General features: G+C 50.4%; 1 protein-coding gene across 1 annotated transcript; it reads right to left on the bottom strand.

Moving 5' to 3' along the window:
* Nucleotides 1-12506: 12506 nt before the first annotated feature.
* On the bottom strand, nt 12507-17395 carry DHH (desert hedgehog signaling molecule). The gene is made up of 3 exons (XM_019419230.2): nt 16805-17395; nt 13853-14114; nt 12507-13572 (listed from the first exon to the last, which is right to left on the bottom strand). The coding sequence occupies exons 1-3, from the start codon at nt 17105-17107 to the stop codon at nt 12947-12949; spliced, it is 1191 nt and encodes a 396-aa protein (XP_019274775.1). The 5' UTR covers nt 17108-17395; the 3' UTR covers nt 12507-12946.
* Nucleotides 17396-17535: the final 140 nt, after the last annotated feature.

The following is a 17535-nucleotide window of genomic DNA, read 5'->3' as shown; positions in this document are numbered from 1 at the left end:
GAGATGGCTTTTATGCTGTTTGTCTTTCCAGATTAACTCTCTATTCTTTTCCACCCAGGTTTGTTTCCAGAAGGCACACCTTACCCCCTGGATATCAGTGGAGTTCAGCCTATGAGAAGCCCTCACAGAAAATCACATGGATGGAAGAGAGTATGTCCCCTTTGGAAGTTCCCAGCACCCCTCAAGTCACTCCTCCAACTCTCCCCCCCCCCCTTCCTCTTTTGTTCTGTTTTCTGTTTCTAGTTGCTCTCTCCCCTTCAGGCCTACAGTGATAACAGTTTCTTTGATACTCACCCCAGGGTACTATTCTACCCCTGTGTGGTTTCCCTATACCCTGCTCACACCTTTGTAAACAGTCTCTTTATTAAATCATTCTCAAATTCTCTTGTTTTCAATCAGGAAGAAAGCAAAAGGCCTAAGACAAAGGCTTTCTCTTCCTATGGCTCTTTTAAAAATTTTATTAATGTTTATTCATTTTTTTAAAAATGTTTATTTTATTTTTTGAGACAGAGAGAGACACAGCATGAGCAGGGAAGGGGCAGAGAGAGAGGGAGACACAGAATCTGAGGCAGGCTCCAGGCTCTGAGCGGTCAGCACAGAGCCCGATGTGGGGCTCGAACTCACGAACTATGAGATCGTGACCTGAGCCAAAGTCAGACGCTTAACCGACTGAGCCACCCAGGCGCCCCATGTTTATTCATTTTTTAGAGAGAAAGAAAAAGAGACAGAGTGTGAATGGTGGAGGGGCAGAGAGAGACACACAGAATCCAAAGCAGGCTCCACACTCCAAGCTGTCAGCACAGAGCCCGATGCAGCGCTCGAACTCACAAACAGCGAGTTCATGACCTGAGCCAAAGTCAGATGCTTAACAGACTGAGCCACTCAGGAGCCCCTGGTTTTTTCTTTTTAAACAGGAAGAGAAGGTCTCACAGCAGATTTTCACCCCCATCTCCTTAAACCAAACTATTGTATAGCCATCTCTAGCTGCAAGGGAGCCTGGAAATTTTAGCATTTTCTTTTCTACCCTCTCTAGTAAAGGAAGGCAAAAGAGAAGGTGATTAGGAATAAATGTTCAGTGAGCCAATCCACAAGACCTGCACACCTCGGGACCAAGATATTTGTTTATTAAATATCAATCACCTTAAAGAGTAATGCATGCACAGTTACTTTGTAAAGATCAAAGGTATACAAAGATCACCAATATAGGATCACCTAAAGGAAGTAAACTATTCTAGGGGCGCCTGGGTGGCTCAGTCGGTTAAGCGTCCGACTTCAGCTCAGGTCACGATCTCACGGTCTGTGAGTTCGAGCCCCGCGTCGGGCTCTGGGCTGATGGCTCAGAGCCTGGAGCCTGCTTCCGGTTCTGTGTCTCCCTCTCTCTCTCTGCCCCTCCCCCGTTCATGCTCTGTCTCTCTCTGTCTCAAAAATAAATAAACATTAAAAAAAAAAAAAAAGGAAGTAAACTATTCTAATGGTAGATAAATGGGCTTGGAATAAAATTTACAGTGACAGCATCATATCTTTTGTTACGTCTCAAACAACTGAGACAAAATAAAGATCAGCTGCTGCCAGAAAACTGTTTTAAGTATCTCTATAAAAAGTGAAAACATGTTTACTATGTTTGTATCAAAAGTATGGGGTTCCGGGGACACCTGGTTGGCTCAGTCGGCAGAGCATGTGACTCTTGACCTCAGGGTTGTGAGTTTGAGCCCCACGCTGGGAGTAAAGATGACTTAAACAACAACAACAACAACAACAACAAACTTGGTGGTTTAAAACAACAATGTATTCTTTCTTCTGATTCTGTGGGTTGAACTGGCAACTCTTCGGTTATCTCTCCTGGACTCACACATGTGGTTACCAGAGGCCACAGACCCTGCTGGGCGGACCTTTCCTTCAACCACAACTGCAGTTACAGTCTTTCTGGGTTCTCATAACCTTTCCTTCCCTTGCCCCTTTAGGCCTAGGGATCACCGCTTCTAGTGGCTCCTCTCTGAAGCCAGACTCAATGTTTCCCCCCTCTCCAAGATATTCTTTAACCCTTTCCTACAACGTTATGAACAGCCCTTTCATTATATTCTCCTCAGTTCCCCATTTGTGCAATGTTTCCCCCAAGGACTCTGAATGATACACCTCTGAATTATGGTAGGGAAAATTATCAAGTAAGAGATTAGAAGGCAAAATTATATTTAAGTCTCACAGCAGAGTATGAATAGCTGGAAGCATAGAGGAAGGAATTATTCTCAAGGGAGAAAAAGAGAAAAGGAAGAGAGGAAGGCAGGAAAGGAGGAAGGAAGGAGCTTGATTCTGTCTGGAAGGATCAGAGGTTTCACATGCTAATTGATGATGTAGCTGGGCCTTACAGCTTGAGAAAGCCCTGGGGAAAATAGCAAAAAGTTCAGAGAATTGAAAACACAGCATGTCTGGAAATACAGAGTGGACCCTGTACCTGCAGCACTCTATGAATGTGGGCTGTCTGTGAATTAAGGCTGGAAATTAGACTGGGATCAGATCAGGGAGGGCTCTGAATGCCAGCTTTAAGAATTTGACCTTTGGGGTGCCTGGGTGACTCAGTCGGTTAAATGTCTGACTGGCTCATGTCCTGAGCTCACGGTTCACGAGTTCGAGCCCCATGTCAGGCTCTATGTTGACAGCTCAGAGCTTGGAGCCTACTTCGGATTCTGGGTGTGTGTGTGTGTGTGTGTGTCTCTCTCTCTGCCCCTCCCCTGCTCACACTCTGTTTCTGTCTCTCTCTCAAAAATAAATAAATATTTTTTAAAAAGTTATAAGAATTTGAGCTTTGAGGGGGCAACACCTAGGTGGTTCGGTCGGTTTAGCATCCAGCTTCGGCTCGGGTCATGATCTTGAGGTTCATGAGTTTGAGCCCCATCTCAGGCTGTCTGCTGTCAGCACAGAGCCTGCTTCAGATTCTCTGTCCCCCTCTCTCTGCCTCTCTCCTGCTGGTGCTGTCTCTCTCACTCTCTCTCAACAATAAATAAACATTAAAAAACAAATAAAAATAAAGTAAAATAAAATAAAACAAAACAAAATAAATGAATTTGACCTTTAGGGTGCCTGGTTGGCTCAGTCAGTAGAGCACGGGACTCTTGACCTCAGAGTCTAGAGCATGCAACCCTTGATCTCAGAGCCGTGAGCTTGAGCCCCCCTGTTGGGGGTAGAGTTTACTAAAAAGAATTTGACATTTGTTCAGTATCCAGCATTCTCAAAATATACCATTGGCGGTATGTAAGATGACTCAGGTAACATACACACCTAAAATTCTGTTTTGTTATGTGATTTTTAATATGTGGTGGGAAAAACAATAGCGATAATGCCAAAGCTATGACTTCACAAATATTCTTGCTCAGAAGCTAAAGCTGGTAGTAAGAAAAGCCAATGGAATTCAAGAAGAATACTAAACCTTTATACGGGTAGAAAGAGACTATGGCCATAGTCATGAAAACAGTACAAGGTTTGGGTAGCACTGCAGTAAAGAGTGGAATCTTTGCTGTTAACTTGGTGGGTGTGGGGGGGAAGCTTTATGAGGGTCACACTGGTGGCCCTTTAGAGAAGGTAGTACCAAGAGAGGTTGGGGCTGGAGGGGAAGCCCTAATAGGAAGCCAATACCCAGAAAGGGGAAGATGAGGGCCTGGACCAGGTCACAACAGAGAGGATAGCGAGGACTCTTAGGGAGGGCACTCCAGACAGAAGTGAAGTTGATGACCTGATTAAAGCAGAGTGAAGGAAGACGGCAATTCCATGTGTAGGATTAGAAGACATGGGAGGAAGAACAGGAATTTTTTAGTGGGGTTAAGGGGAAAGTACTGAATGAATGCATTTATTTGTGACATGTGGATTTGGGGGCACTCCCCAGGTATTCGCATGTTGATGGGCAACTGAAGGATATGTGTCTCTAGGCACTCCACAGAAAAATAACCACAATATACTTGCAGGCGTCTTCCTTGCATGTTCCCTTCGTCCGGTCCTCCCCCTCGCTCCTACACCTACTCTTGATTTCTGTTAGTATGGAGATGATAAACACCAATCCATTTCAGAAGAATGGGAAGTACTTAGTTCCTCTTGGGGGACCTTTCCCAATCCAGGGACCATAACCAGCAATGTACGAAATAATTGAATTATAACCTATTAGAGACGGAGGACCTTGGTGATCACCTGGTCCAGACTTTTTCTCCAGACTACAGGCGGAGAAGCCACAACCTGGAGAAGTAAAGTGAGTCACAACTGCAAAACACAGCGGAAAGAGTATGGACTTTGCAGTCAACCAGACCTGGTGTCAACCCCTAGCTTATTCACTGTGTGATTTTAAGCAGGTTATTTCACTACTCTGAGCCTCAGTTTCTCCTCTATGAAATGGTTGGAACAACATGGTAGCAGATGTCTGACATTGTTTCTGGCTGCTGGCAGAAAGATCGAGTTCCAGGGTGGCCCGTGGCGGCCGTGTCAGCAGTGACTTCCCGTATCCATGTCAGTGTCAGCATTGGTCTGCAAATTGCAGTGTCTAGTGTTCAGTGGCAGGTGCCACGGTGCACTGGCTTGGTTCTGTGATTTGAGCAATGTTTCTGGCTGCATAGCCTCAAAACCCAGGTCTCCAGCAGTCCCTGTCACTTGCTTAAGTCCTTCTAGAACCAAATACTCATTTTTGCATAACTGTCGCAAGAAATAAATGCAATAATGTGTGTGATATCCCAGGTACTCTATTAAGAAAGAGCTGGTACGAGGGGCACCTGGGTGGTTCAGTGAGTTGTCTGACTTCGGCTCAGGTCATGATCTCACAGTTAGTGAGTTTGAGCCCCATATGAGGCTCTCTGCTGTCAAGGTGGAGCCCACTTCAGATCCTCTGTCCCCCTTGCTCTCTGCCCCTTTCTTGCTCTCTCTCTCTCTCTCTCTTTCAAAATTAAATAAACATTAAAGAAGAAAAGAAAGAGCTGGTACTCAGTGAATTGAAGCCATCAGAATAATTATCATTATTGGTTTGAAAGTGAATTGACAGTTTGGCCAGAGAGGTATGCCTAGAGGAAGGCAGATGGTCTGGCTCCCTCCTTGAACACCACTGAGAAAGAAGATCCTGGGAAGAACACTCAGTCTAGCCAACTTGGGAACTGGACTTGCTCAGGACACCTCCAAATCCTCATATGCTAGAGAAGCCTTACAAGAAGTCCTGAGTGCCTGATCTGGGTCCTACCATTCCAACGGACCCATCACGCTCCCTTCCCACCACCCAGGATCCCTGTGTCCTCTATCTAGGGCACTCCCTTTGAGGTACCAGACTGTTGCCCGAAGGGCAGAAAATTACATCTCTATGAGGGATTTCAGCCAATTGTCTGGAGGCCTGAAGAACCATTCCTGCCCCACCAGTGACTACATATGGCACCTCCCTCACCAAGATCCTCCTGGGCACACAGTAACAACTCTCGTTGACTGAATGGCCCATCTGCCACATTCCATTTTGGATTATAGATTGATATTGGCTGGTCAATTACTCTTTCTCTTTCATTTCAGGCACATTAATATCACACAGCGAAAACTGAGAGAAAGCCTTTTCTCCTCCTACTTACTCTTTGCTCCCTACTTCATTCAATCAACCACCAAGTCCTATCAATCCCATGAATACAAATATTTCCTAGAACTGTCCTTTCTTTCCATCTCCATTGCCACTTCTTTACCTTACCAACATCATCTCTCGTCTGCACCACTGCACTATCCTTTTTGCTTTTGCTCTCCTCCCTGGACTCACTAACTCCTTTCTAGTTCACTCTCCACTCGGCAAGTAGAGTGATCTTTCTAAAATCCAAATTTGGTCAGGCTGCTTCACCAAGCTAAAACCTAATTAAATTAATTTAATCTATTAAAATGATTGTCTGTTTCCCTAGAGAAATGTTAGAAATCCTCAGCATAGTAAAATACCTGTTAGTACTTGCAGGGGCCTGATAAATATTTGTGGAAAGGAGGGAGTCAACTCTCCAGGCCTGGGAGGAAATGCCTTGTTCCTTTCTGTGTTAATTTGCCTTGTTCAAATCTCAGGGCACCCCCTTCTTTCCAACTTCTTGGAAGCACCTCGTTGTAGCCTCTGGCATCTCTTACAAAGTGATTTCCTCAAGGTCACACAGCTGGTGCATAAGCACCAAATGGAATAAACAGCCCTGTTGTTCACAACTGTAGAATCACAGTTAAGGGAGAAGCAATCATGGTTGAAAAGTGACAAATACCCATATGATGTTTGATCCTCCTGTAACACTCCCACCAAGTTTCCAGGCCTTGGTATAGAGTCTTTCAAAGATAAAGGAAATCTACCTCCTCACCCCACCAATTCTAATGGTTATTGAAAATCAGACATTTCAAAGAATAATCCATCCTAGCCAGTTTATCAAGGGATTGAGGGAATGAGAGCAAGGAGGCTCTCATTCCTGCAATGGTCCAGAAGTGCTTTGGGTCACCTGCCCCCAAGAGGAGGAAGGTGGATGACTTTGGCTTTCACTTAGTTCAGGGAGAGGCGCATGAATTTAGTCTCAAAAATTCTACGAGATACTGTAGACTGGCCAGGGACTAGAACAGGGAAGGGATGTGTGTGGAGGAAATGGGATTAATCCCAGCTCAAATGTTGGGTGGAATCCCAGCTGCTGCAGCTGCTGAGGGCTTAACCAGCTGTTCCCTGGGCAGCTGCAATGTTCATCCCAGACCTGGCTCTCAGGATGGCAGCTCTGTCTCAGTTTAGGGCCATCAGCTCCAAGCTAAGCCAAACTCTGCTGAAAGAATGGCTAGAAAGTAAAAGAGAATAGCAGAAAAGGAGCCCCCAGTTCCAAGGACTTCTGTTTGGACACCATGTGGTTTGGAGTCAGATAACTGTGTTCTTAGGTTATGTGGTCCCAAGGAGACAAGTTGAGAGACAGTTTGGGTTTAGGTTTCAGAGAGAAGCAAAGCCAGGGATGGAGGTATCACCTTCAGATCTGTCCCTATCCTCTCCTGCCCTGCTCCAGCATCCCTCCACTGCCCCCCACCATCTGCTCCCATAACACATTCTGTACGGGGATGGGGGCATTTGCCACTTGCAATCAGAACTAACAACACTTGGGCTCCTGGGTGGCTCAGTCGGTTAAGTGTCCACTCAGGTCGTGATCTTGTGGATCATGGGTTCGAGCCCCGTGTCAGGCTCTGTGCTGACAGATCTGTGCTGACAGCTTGGAGCCTGCAGCCTGCTTCAGATTCTGTGTCTCCCTCTCTCTCTGCCCCTTCCCCGCTTGCATTCTGTCTCTCTCTCTCTCAAAAATGAATAAACGTTTTTTAAAAATTTTTTAAAAACCTAGCAACACTCACATGCACAGAGGATGACCAACATACTTAAGGATAAAGATGACCTAAAAAGCCCATCTGATTTCCAATTTCTTGTTTAAAATTGAAGTTTGGGGCGCCTGGGTGGCTCAGTCGGTTAAGCGTCCGACTTCAGCTCAGGTCACGATCTCGCAGTCCGTGAGTTCGAGCCCCGCATCGGGCTCTGGGCTAATGGCTCAGAGCCTGGAGCCTGCTTCAGATTCTGTGTCTCCCTCTCTCTCTACCCCTCCCCCGTTCATGCTCTGTCTCTCTCTGTCTCAAAAATAAATAAACGTTAAAAAAATTTTTTTTTAATTGAAGTTTGACACCCCCCCCCCCCCCATCTGCTTCAAATCCTACAACTGCTTTTCATCTTTAGGACAAAATTGAAAAATCTTTAAATAGTTCACATTTCCCTTCTACTAAACTGAACTTACTGATGCTCCTTGGGTTCAATTTACTCTTGCTCCCCAACTCCAGACCTTTGTATATGCCATTCCCCCTGCTCGAACAACTCTTACCCATCCTCAGGTCTCAGCTTGAAAGTCACTCCTCATCTATCTCACTGCACTCACCAACAACATTCTGACCACCGTGTCTGTCTTGCCAGGTGAACTATAAGAGCCATGCCTGACTCACTGTCCTCCCCCCCCATGGCACAGCACAGTATTTGGCACAAAGCGGGCACTCAGTAAAACCTGACAAGATATTCCCCCTCTGATGTTCATTTGTATACATCAATCAAACCACATATAGAGACAATCACAGGGAGAAGAGAGTCTGCATGTGCTAACTGGCCACACAATTCCCACAGGGAGATACCCTGACCAGCCATAGCCTTCTTCCCACAGACAGCTGCTTCAGTCTCCCAGACAGAGAAGAAAGCTTCCTCCAATATGGTGGACACCACGAAAGCAGTCAGAGCTCTAGGTCAGAAATGTTCGCTTTTCAAGCAGAGTACATTGTTTTCACTAAGACCCCATCTTAGCACTGGCCTCTTCTTACTGCCAACATTTCTGAAGGATTGTATTTAGTCTGTCGGGGCTGCCATAACAAAATACCATAAACTGGGTGGCTTAGACATCAAACATTTATTTTCTCACTGTTTTGGAGGCTGGAAAAGTCCAAGATCAAGGTTCTGGACAATTTGGTCTCTGGTGAGAACTCTCTTCCTGGCCTGCAGGTGGCTGCCTTTTCACTATGTCTTTACAGGACCTTTCCTTGGTGCATGCAAAGAGAGAGATAGTAACTTTCCGGTGTCTCTTCATATAAGGACACTAATCCCATCAGATCTGGACCCTACTCCTATGACTTCATTTGACCTCGGTTACTTCCTTAGAGGCCCCATCTCCAAAAACAGTCACATAGGCATTAGAGTTTGAGCATATGAATTTGGAGGGGGATGTGTACATTCAGTCTATAATAAAACTCAGTCTCCCTTCTCCTCTAATTAAATATATACTTAAAAAATATATATGTATATATTTTTTAAATAAATAAATAAATAAATATCCTTTACTGGTTTACTGGCTAGGTAACTTTAGTTAAGGAAGCCAGCCAGCCACTCAGTGGGTTAAGCATCCAACTTCCGCTCAGGTCATGATCTCTCTGGGTTCATGAGTTCAAGCCCAGCGTGCCCTCAGTGTTGGAGCCCACTTGGGATCCTCTGTCTTCCTCTCTTCTACTTCCCCTCCGTTCACACATGCATGCACACACACACACACACACACACACACACATACACACGCATGGGCACGTGCTCTCTCTCTCTCTCTCAAAAATAAACATTAAAAAAATTTGTTTAAGGAAGCCAGCCATCCAGGCAGGAGAAAGAAGAGCCAATGAAAATGAGAGGAAAATAGAACTGTCAAAATGCTAGGACTTACTAGTCACTCAGTGAAGGGAATGAGAGTCAAAAACTTTTTTTTTTTTAATTTTTTTTTTAACGTTTATTTATTTTTGAGACAGGGAGAGACAGAGCATGAACGGGGGAGGGGCAGAGAGAGAGGAAGACCCAGAATCAGAAGCAGGCTCCAGGCTCCGAGCCATCAGAGCCATCAGAGCCATCAGAGCCATCAGAGCCATCAGCCCAGAGCCATCAGCCCAGAGCCCGACGCTGGGCTCGACCAAGAGGTCATGACCTGAGCCGAAGTCCGACGCTTGACCAACTGAGCCACCCAGGCGCCCCAAGAGTCAACAACTTCTTAAGGGCCTATAGGAGGTGGCCCCATCCATCAAGGCAACCTTATTTCTTGTTATTCCTGCTCCCGTTCTACTACTTACCAGCTGTGGTAACTTGAGCAAGTGACTTAAACCTCTCTTTGCCTCAGTGTCCTAATCTGTAATATAACCCCACAGGGTTATCTTAAGGATGGAATGAGAATGCATGTAAAGGGCTAGAACAGGGCCTGATGCATGGTAAGTTCTCAAGAAACATTTGCTACCTGTAGTTCCACTCCCCAACTGGAACTACATGTAGCCAGCTTGCACATCTTCCTTCCAGATTCCGAGTCGCTCCTCATGTTGTTACTTCTGCCTGGAATGCCCTTTCTGGTCTCTACCACCTACACGCTTTAACGTTCTATCCAGGCCTCGCTGTCTTCACAAGGTCTTCCCTGTACTTTGATGACATTTCCCACCCATTCAATTCATCCTGATTAAGTAACAATGTTGATTTGGTAGTTAACCATCTTATACCTTTAAGTGTACTCCTCCATGGAGGAAGCTGTTTCTTAATATTTTGTGTGTTTTTCATGCGTAATACAGCACTACACTGTAGATGTTAAGTAACTCCTGCTTGAAGAAAGGGGGGGGGGGGTGAAATGTCTGGATTTGAGGGCTTATAAAGGTCATCTGAACCTTGAAACAGTGGTTCTCAACTCTGGTTTCCCAGTACGCAGAGAGGTCTTGCCAAGGTTACAAAATGCTCTGTAAATTCTCAAAACAAGATTACTTTTAATTATACTTTAGGTTTTTTTTAAATTTCTTAAAAATGTTTATTTATTTTTGAGAGAGACAGAGACAGACAGAGTGTGAGCAGGGGAGGGGCAGAGAGAGAGAGGGAGACACAGACTCCAAAGCAGGCTCCAGGCTCTGAGCTGTCAGCACAGAGCCCGATGTGAGGCTCCAACTCACAGACTGAGAGATCATGACCTGAGCCAAAGCTGGGCGCTTAACTGACCAAGCCAATTATACTTTAGTTTTAAAGCAAACCCAAATCTTTCACACAGCACCTTCTGAAAGAATGTTATGAAATGAAACCATTATAGGGGCAACACGACCCCCAAAATATTTGGGAATCATGGATAAATCCTGCTTCTGGTGGAGTGGTGAGTAGAGAAGTAGACAGAGAATAGAAAGCAGCAAAGGCAGTGAGAAATGGAGCAGATCATGGAAAACATGGACTGAGTGCCTATTCCACATTGGCACATACACTCATCTTGTCAACAATCCTCTCGGGGTGGTATCATTACCTGCAGGTCTGCCTGACTTCGAGGCCATGCTCTGGGGAAAGATCCACAGCTTGGATTATGTTTCTGAGATTAGGAAAAGGGAGGGGAAGGTGGCAACAGGTACCTGGTATGGATTGAAGGAAATACTGAGTGGAAGGACATTAAAAGTAAACGTATTCTGCTTCCAAATGTTGCCTTTCTCAAGCACTACCTGGAACCCTAAGTATGCTTTGACCTCCAGACATTGAACTCAAGTGTCACAAGGTGAGGGAGATGAGCTGGCTACTTGGATCTTCACAGAATCTGGCTACAACTATACCTTCAGCAACTGGGAGCCACAGAGCTAAACCAGGCACAAGGGATGCAAAAATGCCAGGCTTGGAAGACTTTTCCAAAGGTGAGGCGTGTGGACTCCTCACCAGCCCTTGACACCTGTGGCTCAACCCTGGCAACTTACCAAGCCCTGCACACCATCTTTCACCTCCTGAGATAAGGCTCCTCTGCGCATGTCAGTCCACCCATCCCTGCAGTATATAATTCTCTTTCCTGTGGTCTGGAAGAGAACTGATCCTGAAAGCCACCAGGGGGCGGTGTAAAGCAGGGACCCTGTGGACTGTGAGTGCACAGCTGAGACAGGCAAGGGCTGGCTCCTCAGTGGTACCACCAAACCCCTCCATCCCCCAGACCCCAGACATTACCCTTCCACTGAGGCCCAGCTTCCTCAGAGCTTCCATTCTTAACTCAGGGGCACCTGAATTCCTGCCTGTCTGCTGCATTGGAACCTGAAGTTTCCAGGAACACCCAGGCCAGGGAAGAAAGCCGAGAGAGAGAGAAAACAGGGGGAGGAAGAGGAGATGGTGAAGGAAGCCAGTAGAAACAACTAGGACAGGTGATCAAGAAGGGAACTTGGGGGGGGGGGGTGCCTGGCTGGTTCCGTCGGAAGAGCATGAGACTCTCGATCTCAGGGTCACAAGTTCCAGCCCAACTTTGGGTGTAGAGATTACTACTACTACTAATAATAAATAAGATTAAAAAAGAAGGGGACTCAGGTTGTAATACCTATATGCTCTTGCTTGGAGAGCCTCCCCTTGTACCCCCAAACACATACACCAGGGCTTGAAGCTGTTCTCTGCCCACAGCCCTTCAGGAGAGGTAGGTTCCAGCCCTCTGTGCCCGTTCTTTCTCCTGACCAAGAGTGTGTGGGAACTATCAGTTATAAATTAGCCAGGGATTCCCAAGGGTCATCAGTTGGTCCAGTGGCATCCCAGAATAAAACACGGGACCCATCCAGACCCTGACACTAGGGTAGAATGGGAATGAGGTTGATTCACGGCCTTTGGGAAGGGACCAGGATTGCAGGCTAACAATCAGGGACCAGAATTCTCTGGGCATCAGTAAGTCAATGGCCAGAGACCTTGCTGGAACCCATATGAATGAGAAAGGACGTTCCTGGACCCTCTTGCTCCTTCAACAACCCTGTCCCCTCCAACATTCTGTATGGAACCGTCGGGGCAGAAGGATGGTGAGAGAAGGGACCAACAGTCTAGAAAAGGGTATGACTCATCTGGTCTCCTGGTCTCCGGAGCTGATCAATTGGGCCCCACCCTCTGAGGGGAGGAAGCAGGTGGGAAGACCTGCTGGGGTGGGGTAGGAGGAGTCAGAAGGAAGGTATTGCCTCGGAGTTCCCTTTCTCCACTCTGGAGGTGAATTACTCTCTGAATAGAGATATTTTGCAATAAGCTCCTGCAAGCCTTCCCTTTATTAGCCCACCTGTAGGAAAATGTCAGACGTCAGATTGGCTGGCTGTGTCAGACAGTGTTAACGCCGTGCCCTGGCCCCTCACCTTGCCAGGCGGGGCAAGCAGATCATTATATTACAATTTATAAATAGAAAATAAAATAAAATAATCGGGTGGGGCCGAGGCACTCGGGAAGAGGTGAAATAGTCCTCGTCAGGGAGTACCCACCATCAACCCCGTCTACCTAGGACCAGGGATCTCCTCTCAGCTGGAGGTTGCCCCTAAACCAAGCAGTCCAGTCTCGCCTCCATTTTTTTCCCCTATCCCTTCCTCCCCCCGCAGTCAGCCTCCTCTGCTGCCCACATCCCCAGATCTCAGCCCGAACGCCCCGGTTTCAGCAGGCGCCTCTGGGTTTCTGGGTCCGCCGCGCTCAGCCCAGCAGCTCCTCCGCCAAGCGATAGAGGAACCGAGAGTACCAGTGCATGCCAGTCGGCTGGACGGCCCCGCCGGGAAGCAGCGCCCCCAGCGCGTGTAGCAGGCGCAAAGGAGCGAAAGCGCGGTGCGCCCACTGATGACTCTCCAGAACCGCGTAGCACGAGGCCAGGACGTCGTTGACCAGCAGCGTGCCGTGTGCTGTGAGCGGCGCGAACACGCCAACTGCTTCCTCGCGCGCCACGCGGGCTATGCGTGCCGGCCGAAGCGCGTCCCCGCCGGGCGCCAGCACCGAGTCCCCCGCCCGCAGCCGGCGCGCGAACACCGGCGCAAAGTCGCCCGGTGCGGGCGCTGGCCCCCGAGCGGCGAACACCAGGTGCCAGGGCGTGAGCAACAGCTTGCGCGGAGGCCGCTCGGTCTCCACAGCCACGAAAGAGGCCCGGCGCTGCAAGTCCCGGTCCAGGAAGAGCAGCACGGGCGTGGGCACCACCCGGCCTGCCGCGTCTGCAGCCAGCACCCAGTCTCCGCGGTGCAGTTCCCGCAGGCCCTTCCGCTCTCCGCTTCGCAGGCGCACGGTGGCATTTCCCGGAAAGCAGCCGCCTGCCCTGACCGCCAGTGAGTTATCTGCAGGGAACATGCACAGAGATGACTGAATGAAGACCAGCGGTTCCAGGATGTACAGATTCTCAAAGACATGGGTCGAGCCCAGCCGCAGACCTCAACCAGTCCTGGGACAGAATGTAATTTCCCATGGATCTGGCCCCAACCTGGGCAGAAATGGAAGGATGGTTTACAACCCTAACGCCCACTTGGTCTCCCCTAGGGTCGCACCGGAGAGGTGCAGCCTCTGTTTCCCGGCAGGAGCCCCCTTTGGGTGGACCTCACCACCCACCCCCTACTGTACCGGCTTTGACCGACACGTGGACGTGGTTGCGGGACTCGTAGTAGACCCAGTCGAAGCCGGCTTCCACTGCCAGCCGCGCCAGCAACCCATACTTATTGCGGTCGCGGTCGGACGTGGTGATGTCCAAGGCACGACCTTCGTAGTGGAGTGAGTCCTGAGCATGGTGGCCATCTTCGTCCCAGCCCTCGGTCACCCGTAGGCGCACTCCGGGCCACATGTTCATCACGGCAATGGCCAGCGCGTTCACCCGCTCCTTACAGCGCTGGCAGGGAATAAAGGAGTCAGTCTCCTCACTACCACTCTCACCTTAGGGGCAAAAGGGACCTGGACGGGAGGGTCGATTGTTTTCCTGGCCTCACTCCACTCCCTCCCAGGTTTTGAGTGTCCCGGAGAGGTGAGAATCCGAATAGGTGCAGTCGTCAGTAAGCACTCCCTTTCCAGAGCGTTATGGGAGAACTGTGGGGTGCCCTCGGAGACTGATAGGGGGTGCCTATACCTAGCTCTTTCCCCACTTTCGACGCCCGCCCCTCACTCGTTATGGGACCTCGGCTCAACCTGGAAGAGGGCAAGAGTTGAGAGGGCGGGTGGAAGCTCGGTCAGGGAGGGGTTGAGCAGCCTGGCTCCCGGAGAGGAGCCCCTGTTTGAGCCTGGCCCCCGCCCCAAGCCCCGGCTGCCCTCCCTCCGCCTGATTCATCTTTTGTTTCGTTGCCTTCCCTGGCACCGGGCATCGCTTCCTTCCTTCCTTCCTCCTCCTCCTTTCGGCCCCTAGCATTAACCCCTTCGTGGTGCGAGTGCCCCCCACAGAGGTGCCCAAGCGGAGCCGTGGGGGATCAAGGCTGCTGGAAAAAGGGTTTGGGTGGCGGGGGCTGCGCGAAGTACAATGGCCATTCTCCGGGATGACTTAACCGAGCGAGAATCCCGGGCCGAGGCCGGGGACGCGCCGGGAGAAGCGGACTCAGCAGCTCCATCCACAAAGGCGCTTTTCAGCCGCCCCGGCTCAGGGAGAGGAAAGGGCAGAAAGCCGCGCCCCCCATCCCTGCTCCCGCCCGCCGGGCCCCCTCCCCCAGCGCGACCAGCCCTCCCAATTCCAACTCAGGCTCTGCCAGCCCGGAGAGCCCCGTCTTTCCATCTCTGTTCCAGATGCATCCCAGAAAGGCGTGGGAGTAGCACCTGAGATTAGCAGGAGCTGCCCTTGCGCGGAACTGGGGGGCCCCCTGCAGGGTGGGAGTGGAGAGGAGGGAAAGCATCAGTGGCTGGAAGCCTGCACCCGGGGGAGTGAGACCACGGTTATCTGGGCGGCTCTAGTCTGGGAGCCGGAGACCTTGGCACGCACCATAGGACGGACGCGGCGGGAGGAGGCTCGGAGAGGACAGCTTCCTTTTCTTCTCCTCGCTCCGACCTCTCACCTCGGACTTGGTTTTCTCCTAAGTGCCAGAGGGGCACTTTCCCCCTTCCCTTCTTCCCGAGTTTTCTACACCTCCGCAGGGTTGGAGACCAGGGGAGGGGAAGACAGGAAAAGTGGTAACTCCTTCCAACTTTTTGTCGTTCTGTCCCCTAAGGAGGCCCTGAGGCCTTGACCTGCGGGGGCAGCAGCCCAGTGCAGAGCCAACTCAATGGAGGCCTTTTGCAGCCAGGGTGTGGGAGATAAGCAGGACTGAGGGGTTCCCAGGCCCGTCAGAGCCCCTCCTGGGCCTGTCCCTTGCTCTGGCCCCTCTGCTGCAGGTGGCAGCCAGAGGAACAGGTCACAATATTCCATGACCAAGGAGGGAAGGAGTGTCCCCTTCCCAATCTCTGAGTAGAAGTAGAAGGAATTCTTTCTCCCCTGGACAGGTTTTCCTAACAAAGTAACCTGGAAAACTATGGCAATTAATCGGAGGAAATCCGTACCCCTCCCTCTCCCCCCACCTCCCCACTCCATACACAATTAGGTGGTGTAATGGAAAGTGTATAGGACTTAGAATCAGGAGTCCTGAATTCTAGTCCCAGCCATGCCACTAATTAGTTTTTAAGACTTTGATTAAATCGCTTTTCCTCTTGGGGCCCAGTTCTCAGCTGCAAAATTGAGGCGGGGAGGTGGAAAAATGTGACTTCCAAGTTTCCTTCCAGTTCTGACATTTAAGATCACTGGCCAGAGGTGGTCCTTCACCCCTAAGGTATTGCTCACCTCATCCTAGGTCAGTTAGATTCCAGTCTGCAGCAGATGCTTGCTGCATGGTAGTTGAATTTAATCTTCAATTTCAAGGAAAACCCCTGAGCTAAGCTGAGCTTGAGGGATGCCTGGAACACTTTGATTCTCAGGTGGGCCCATCTCTTCTTCCCACTGAGGACTACTTTTCACCCAAGACAGTCGTTTAGACTCTAGAATAGCCTTGCCTTGGTTCTAGGGTGCCTCTCCCATGCTGAAGACAATTCCTGCTCAGCCCCTTCTCAGGTAGATGACCTGGTGACCTAACCCTTCGCCACCCCTTTCTCCTTCAACCTCTTCAATCTCTTCAAAGCCCACAGATCTTTTCCACAATCAGGTCAGGAGCCAGGCTAAGGGTAGAGCTTTCTGTCTGCTGCCTAGCCAGCTCCTGGCCCCCAGCTCACCCCAGCCCTTCCTGCCTGGCTCGGTAGCTGACCCCCGGTCCACGCCTCAGCCATTTCCCGTCTCGCCTGCCGCCATCCTCCTTTCCCCGCCCTCTCTGTCTCTCCCAGCTTCACTCTCACTAGTCCCTCCTCCCCTCCCCATTCGAGCCTCTCCCTATTGGGATCCCTCCAGATTACTTAGTCCAGTGAGCAAAGGTGGGTTTTTTTTTTTTTCCTTGGCGGGGGGGGGGGGGGGGGGGGAGTGGAATGGTGGGGAGAGATTTTGAGTTTAAGGTCCCTATAGATGAAACCCAGCTCACCCTTCCGGGGCTGCCGCAGGAACTGGCAATGCCCTGGGCGCAGGTGGGGAGAGGTCCTCCTTACCTCGGTCATCAGGCGGTCTGCACCACTGTTCTCCTCATCCTTGAAGATGATATCCGGGTTGTAGTTGGGCACCAGGTCCCGGAAGCGCTCGGAGCCCCTTGCCACTCTCCCTTCTGCCGGCCCACTGGCGCCTAGGGTCCGCTCAGGCATGCTGGGCACAAATTGCTTGTAGAGCAACGGAACGAGCTGCTTGCGCACGTAGCGGCGCCGGCCAACCGGTCCCCGGCCGGGTCCGCAGCTCTGGGCAGGCAGCGCCAGAAGCGCCAAGCAGCACAGGGGCACCAGCCTGGCCGGCAGCGCCATGGATGCAGAGGACTCAGGCCACAGGGAACGTTCTTGTCCTCACTAGCTCGCCCGTCAGTTGGGCATTTCCCTAGGCACTAGAGAGCCCAGCAGGCAGAGCTGCCCCCAGAGTGCCCTAGAGCTCTTGTGGCTCTGCGCACCTGGCTGCCGCTGGCTCTGCCCACATGCCCCCGGGGGGTCTGGAACCTGCTACTGATGGGCCATCATAGCAGGGAAGGGGGGTCGTGGGTGAGTGCCAGCCCAGCCTGGCTCTGCTGCCCGGCTCCTGCGCTGCCAGAACTCCCCGGCCCCGCCTTAAGTGGCCCCTGGCCCCGCCCCCCGCCCTTCTCCCAGGACCGTCCCTCCCCCTCCCACCGGGGCGGGGGCTCTAGTCGGTCACCGCTGGTCCATTGAAGTGTGTCCCATCCTGGAAACTGGGCAGGCACCTG

The sequence above is a fragment of the Panthera pardus genome, unplaced genomic scaffold, assembly GCF_024362965.1.
Source record: "Panthera pardus isolate Hobbes unplaced genomic scaffold, ASM2436296v1 HiC_scaffold_6, whole genome shotgun sequence".
Classification (NCBI taxonomy): Eukaryota; Metazoa; Chordata; class Mammalia; order Carnivora; family Felidae; genus Panthera; species Panthera pardus.
Note: the sequence above shows the minus strand (reverse complement) of the source record. Positions and strands in the feature narration are given on the sequence as shown.